General features: G+C 52.8%; 1 protein-coding gene across 1 annotated transcript; it reads right to left on the minus strand.

Moving 5' to 3' along the window:
* Positions 1-621: 621 nt before the first annotated feature.
* On the minus strand, positions 622-1533 carry LOC126636617 (olfactory receptor 14J1-like; the record flags this gene model as incomplete). Its single annotated transcript, XM_050308986.1, has 1 exon — positions 622-1533. A coding segment is annotated over exon 1 (912 nt), but the record flags the coding sequence as incomplete, so codon positions are not given.
* Between the last annotated feature and the right edge of the window lie 5514 nt (positions 1534-7047).

A 7047-nucleotide genomic window follows, 5' to 3' on the forward strand; every position in this document is an offset into this window, starting at 1 on the left:
TTAAGGAGTCCAGCTCTGTACCAGCAGTGCCAGGGCCTGTCCCTGCCCATGGTCCCAGCACTGACCCACAGCAGTGACTGAGCTGCCAGAGCACTTGGGCAAGGAGCAGAAAGAAGAGGGAGGCAGTGGAAAAAAAGCATCTCTGAAAAGCCCAAGAGCTGCTGCTCCCTGGCAGTGCTCCTGTCCCAGGACTCTTTATCCCTTCTCCTCTGAACACAGGCACTGCCCTCGAGCTGCAGGAAAGTTCTTGGAGCAAGAATCTGGACAAAAGAACTCAAGTCCTTTATTAGGGATTGTGATTCCTTATGTACAGAATAACAAAGGCAGGATGTTTGACAAACAAGTTGCTGCAGTAACATTTTTTTGTTTAAATACACACACAGCGAATGTTTCCTCATTTACACAACTTTGGGTCAAAACAAAAAGGTAGAGAGTGAATTAGGTATCAGATTAAGAATAAAGTTCTATGTTAACAACATAAAAAGTGGAAAAAAATATAGGAAAACTCCCCCACCACCACACTCAAAAGATTTAGAAGGTAGGCTGGGCCAGTGAAGGGTTACACAGTGAGTGTTCTGCAGAAGAAAAGAACCAGGTTATTGTTTCTGAAAAGAATCCAGTCATCATTTTCCTTATGGCATCCTTGAGCTCCTGGTTCCTCAGGCTGTAGATGAGGGGATTCAGGGCTGGAGTCACCACCGAGTACAGAATTGACACCCCCAGATCCAGGGGTTGGGAGGAGATGGAGGGGGGCTTGAGGTGAGCAAAAATGATGGTGCTGACAAATAGGGAGACAACGGCCAGGTGAGGGAGGCATGTGGAAAAGGCTTTGTGCCATCCCTCATCAGAGGGGATCCTCAGCACAGCCCTAAAGATCTGCACATAGGAGAAAACAATGAAAATGAAACAAATGAACACTAAACAGGCACTAACCACAATGAGCCCAATTTCCCTGAGGTAGCCTGAGTGTGAGCAGGAGAGCTTGAGGATCTGAGGGATTTCACAGAAGAACTGGCCCAGGGCATTGCCCTGGCACAGGGACAGGGAAAATGTATTGGCTGTGTGCAGCAGAGAATAGAGAAACCCAGTGGCCCAGGCAGCTGCTGCCATGTGGGCACAAGCTCTGCTGTCCAGGAGGGTCCCGTAGTGCAGGGGTTTGCAGATGGCAACGTAGCGGTCGTAGCACATGATGGTCAGGAGGAAATACTCTACTCCAAGGAAGAAGAGAAGAAAAAAGAGCTGTGCAGCACATCCTGTGAAGGAGATGGTTGTGGTGTTCCAGAGGGAGTTGTGCATGGCTTTGGGCACAGTGGTGCAGATGCAGCCCAGGTCTGTGAGGGAGAGGTGCAGCAGGAAGAAGTCCCTGGGGGTGTGCAGGTGCTGGTTGCAGGCTACGGCGCTGAGGATGAGGCCGTTGCCCAGGAGGGCAGCCAGGGAGATGCCCAGGAAGAGCCAGAAGTGCAGCAGCTGCAGCTCCCGCCTGTCTGAGAATGCCAGGAGCAGGAACTGGGCCATGGAGCTGCTGTTGGGCATTTGATGCCTCTGGGCATGGGGAACTGTCAGAGGAAAAAAAGGTCATGACAAGTTAAGGGAAACTTCTCTTTTTTCCCATAGACCTTCCCCTGTCAGACAGCCTTTTGAATTTATGAGAGATCTTTCTTCAACTGCAGGAGTGGAGCCCTGGTTTGTTCTGGCTGAGTGTGATATGAGGAGCAGGGAACTGCCCACCACACTTTCATAGTTCAGCCTTCCTCTGTGGAAATGTGTTGGGTCAGGGCCCTCTCCTGGTGTTCAGCTTTGTCCTATGAAACTGCTGTAATGCAAAGGGCTTGTCACAATCTGCACTTCAAGTTCGGAGGAATGGGTATTGGAATGCATTTTAATTTTCCTAGAGTTTCTACAGCTCCCTGCTGACCATTTAAGGATGCCAGAAACCCTCAGCATTTCTGCTGCCCACAGTGGAAACAGAGGGAGTTCTGTGAGGGACAATGATGAGTGGACAGTGAGGGGAGTTGGTCTGTTCCTGTTGTGTTTCAGGATTCTCTGGGCTTTCACCTTTCCCAGATGGAACAACACCATCCTCCCATGTTTCTCTTAAAAAACACCAGGCATCGCTGAGAGCAGAGAGATCCCCCACAGCCCATCAAATGTCTGTCTCTTTCTCAAGGTCTCAGCACCCCATTTATAGTCAAGGAAGGCTCATTTCACCAACCCAACAGAAATTTCACAGTTGTAGCATTTCTGCTCATCTTTGGGGGGTTTTAGAGAACACAAAAATGCTACAGGACCTGTTTGCTTCCTGGAGGGAAGCTCCCAGCTTGGAAGGAAACCTCAGGGACACAGCCAAGTATCCTGATGAGGGCATTTGACTCAGGGAGATTGAGCTCCTTCCCTGGATACACTGACAGCATTGGCCAGAGCCCCCAGGGCAGAGCAAAGCTGGGACACTTGTTCCCAAGGACAGGGCTGCAGGAAAGGAGCCCCAAGGGCAGGGGGTGACTGTGCAGCTCCAAGTGCCCTGCCCAGAGAGCCCCAGAGCAGCAGCAAGAGAAGAAGAGCCAGGGCACAGGCAGGAGGAGGAACAAGGCCCAGCACAGGGAGGGTGCGGCTGGGAGAGGCCGGGGCAGAGCCCGCCGGGCACTCGGGACAGCGTCACCCTGAGCCAGCTGGGCCACCTCCCAGAGCCCAGCAGGGCCGGGCAGCTGCTCCCAGCCCTGTGCTCTGCTCAGGGAACTGGGCCCGGGGCTGCAGAGCTGCCCCACGGCTCTGCTGCAGCTCTGCCTGCACAGGAGGGGCTTCAGCCCTTGCACCCCCCGGCCCTGAGGGCAGAGGCTTGGCTGGGGGAGAGGAGGGCAGGGGGCTTCTTCACAGGGACGGCTCTGCACTGCAGGGGATCCCATGCACATCTCGAAACATTCCAGGACACTGCAGGGCTTTCAGTTTTTTCCCTGGGCCAGGACTGTGCCCTGTCAGCACTCCCAGATCCCATCCCAACCTCTGTGCACTCACCTTGGCCCTACAGAAACCTGCCTGTCTGCAGAGCACCCACTGGGCACCTTTTCTTCTTTGCAGGTGGAAAAAGGGCAGGTCAGGAGAAAACTGATGAGTCCAGCAAAGGTGATGCTGCTTCTGTCAAAGGCAGAGGAGAGGCTGAAGGCACTTTAGGAAGCTGCTCTCAATCCCACATTTCATTCAAAGTTACAACTCAGGAATCTCAGTGACTTGTCCAACATGAGAGCTCCTTTTCCACTTCTCAACCCCAAAACTCCCCAGAAGCAGGAAACTGAAAACACTGACTCACAAAAGCTCCTTATCTTCATATTAGCCTTGCTTTGTCCTTCCCTTTTGAAAGTCCCCTTGGAAAGCTGCTGGTGTGATCTGGATCTGTGAGCAGCTCTGACCCCACACATCACTCGTTCAAGGGCAGGAAGACCCTGCCTGGGCCCTGCTGGGGTTCTCTCCCTCCACCTCCAGCTTCTCCCTGCACAGATGAGGGCAACTCCCCAGGCAGGATGAAAACTGACCCTGGCAGGCAGCAGAGTCCTTTCCCTGGCCCAAAGAACCCTGGAGCACAGGGACCCTGCTGTGCAGGACAGCCCTGGGCACCCCTGGCTGCACCCCCACCCTGACAGCCCACAGGCATCCGTGGGAGCAGGAACCATCCTGCCCTGTCCCTCTGATGGGGTCTCAGGGAAGCCCTGCCCTGGAGCACATCCTGCCCCTGGGAACAGAGACACTGGGACAGTCCTGACAGATGCCCAGGGCTGGGGATGTGCCAGCTTTAGGAGAGTCCTGCAGGCACACAAGCCCCATTGCCCTGCATCTGTAGACTCACTCTGCAGAGGGCTGTGAAATTGTGTCCCCAAGTGAAGTGTCAGCTGAACACCTCCCATCTTTGCTCTGCCTTGAACCTCCTCTGCCCTGCTTCTCTTCTCCTGGTGCCTACAGGCAGTGCCCTCAGCCCTGCTGGGCTGTGCAGAGGAGCTGCTCCTGGGCAGAGCTGTCTCTCTGCAGCACTGCCCGCTTGCCAGGAGCTCCCTGTGTGCCAGGAGCCCGGCCCAGCTCAGCAGCACAGCAACAGCCCCAGGCATTTCATCAGCCTTGGGGGCTGTGGGGATGAATCCCTGGAGATCAGACCCTGAAGAGAGTTGTAGGAACCTCTTGAGACACCAAAGTGAGATTCAAACTGTAAAGTTTCTTGTAGTGTTAATGGGTCCCACTGAGGAACCCAACTGAGAAAACATCCCCAGGATCTTGGTAGAGCACAAACCTGGAAACTGTGATGACAGGTCACAGAATCACAAAATCACAAAATCACCAAGGTTGGAAGAGACCTTCAAGTTCTTCTGATCCAACTGTCAACCAGCACCACCATAATCACCCCTAAACCATATCCCAAAATGCCATATCCAGATGCCATCTGAACACTTCCAGAGATTCCATCACCTCCCTTGACTACTAGTTCCAACATCTAAACACTTTGTCAGTGAAAAAAGCATTTTATAATATCTAATCTGAACCTCACCCAAGGCAACTCAAGGCCATTTCCTCTCTTGCTCTCACTAAAGGCTTTGTAGAAGAGACTGACCCCCCTTCCCCACTAAAACCTCCTTTCAGGTCATTGTAGAGAGTGATGAGGTGCTCCATTGTAGTAGTTATTAATATAATAAATAATAAGTCCCATAGGGACCATAGCGACACCAACATGATGTGTAACAAGAGAGAGTTTATTCAAGGAGTCCCAGCTTATATAGCAGTCTCAAATGCTGCCACGTCACACAGGTAACTTCTTAAGCCAATCTCATACAAGCATTCAACAGAGCATGTGTGACAGAGTACTCAGAACTACAACTCCCAGGATGCTTTGCAGCACCTGGTATAACCAGACCCCACACTCCATGAGCCTCCTCTTCTGCAGACTAAAGAACTCCAGTTCCCTCAGCTGCTCCTCATCACGCATGTTTTCCAGGCCCTTCCCCAGCTCCGTTCCCTTCTCTGGACACGCTCCAGCCCCTCCAGGGCCTTTTTGCACTCAGGGACCAGAACTGGACACAGCACTCCAGATGGGGCCTCCCCAGTGCCCAGCACAGAGGGACAATCACTGCCCTGGTCCTGCTGGCCACCCTGTTCTCCAGAAAGGCCAGGGTGCCCTTGGCCTTCTTGCTCCCCTGGGCACACTCGGGCTCATATCCAGTCACTGTCAAGCAGCACTCCCAAGTCCCTTCCACCTGAGCAGCCCTCAAGCCCCTCTGCCCCCAGCCTGGAGCATTCCAGGGGCTTGTTGGGACCCAAGTGCAGGCCCTGACACTTGGCCTGGTTGATGCAGCCTGTCCAGATCCCTCTGCAGAGCCTTCCTGCCCTGCAGCAGATCCACACTCACACCCAACTTCATGGTATCCCCAAATTTCCTGAGGGGGCACTCGATCCCCTCATCCAGATCACCAATAACAATGTTAAACCAATAACGATGCTACAAACTTTTGACCTCTCAGGAGGTCAAAAAACACTTTTACTGGTAAACTTTAGAAAAGAAGGGAGCTTGGCAAAAGTTGAAGGGAAAACATTCCACCAGAATAGAGCATTCCCAAAGCATTGACTGAGCACAGGCCAACCCAGACAAGTCAGCAAAAACACAATCCATCCAGTTTTAAGTTTCCTAAAAAATTATGCGAGATTGGGAGAATAAGAAGGAAGGGAAGAGAGAGAAGTGCAGCTCCCACCCGCAGTCTGCTGCCAGTGCAGCTTCCCCGTGCCCAGATGGAGGGTCCAACCACGCGATGGCCGCACGGGGCTCCTTTGATTTGCTCTGCCCCCTGTGCCCACCCCCCAGGGGGGACTTGTGGCCCACTGGCCACTCTGGGGCTGCAGGAGGGTGAGGGGCAGAGCTGCTGGTGTGCTGGAGCCAGTGTGGGGCTGGGTTAGGGGCTCCAGGCTGTGGGATGGGGCAGTGCTCCCGGGCTGCTTTGGACTGACAACAGCTCCAGGGCTGCCCAAGGAGTCTCCAAGGGCTGGGCAATGGAACAGGGCACCACCTCTCCTTTGGGAAACTCAACCTGTCCCTTGTCCACCCACACACACACTGGGGTTTTTCTGAGTCAAGAATTATCCCAGTAATCCAGTGTGTCACAGGTTCCTTTATTCCATGAGGTTCCACGGTGTCACAGTGGTCCCTTATGCTCCTTAGGCCCTGCACTGTCACCATCGTCGCTTGATTCCAGAAGATTCCCATATGTCACAGCAGTCCTGAGGATTCATGAGGTTCTGTGGTGTCCCAATTGCACAGTGGTTCCATCAGGTCCAGAGTGTCCCAGCACTCCTCTGAATCCATGAGGCCCTGCAGTGTCACAATGGCCCTTGGTGCTGTGAGGTTGCCCAGGGTCACAATGGCCCCTTTGTCTCCACATGGCCCTGCAGGGTCACAGTGTCACAATGTCACAGTGTCACAATGCCCCCTTGATTCCAGGAGGTTCAGCACCTTCCCGGGACTCCTTTGGTTCTGTGACGCCCTGGAGTGTCATCAAGCCCTGGATTCTGGGAGCTGCCCCAGTGTCCAAGGGCCTTTGGCTCCATAAGGCCTTGCACTGTGGCAATGGCCCTTGGATTCCAGGAGGTTGCAATGTGTCAAAATGGCCCTGATACCAAAAGGCGGCAGAAACAAACACCTCCACCCCAATTTGTAAGTGTTAAGTAGCAGGAATTGTTCTTTATTCAGCACTGGACATTGGCAGGGAAGCTCCTGTAACCAAAGGTGTCAAATGACAGATGGACAGGACTTCTTATTGCACACACTGGTTACATATTCATTAGATGTACAGGTTTGCTTAATAAATATTCATTAGTTTGCTTCACACAGTCACGCCTTTGGTCCTTCCAGGCTTCCTCTGTTGCCTTGCCCTCAGTTCTTGAGCAGGCCCATCATCATTCTGTTCCACCACCAAAAACTCTTATGTTTGTTCTTCACCTTATCTGGGGACACAGAGTTTATTCACATCCTGTTAGTTTGAGTTTCATTCCTGATCTAAATTCCCCAGGACTTTTCTAAGAATT

This window comes from Myiozetetes cayanensis, unplaced genomic scaffold, assembly GCF_022539395.1.
Source record: "Myiozetetes cayanensis isolate MyiCay16 unplaced genomic scaffold, myiCay2020 scf1387, whole genome shotgun sequence".
NCBI lineage: Eukaryota > Metazoa > Chordata > Aves > Passeriformes > Tyrannidae > Myiozetetes > Myiozetetes cayanensis.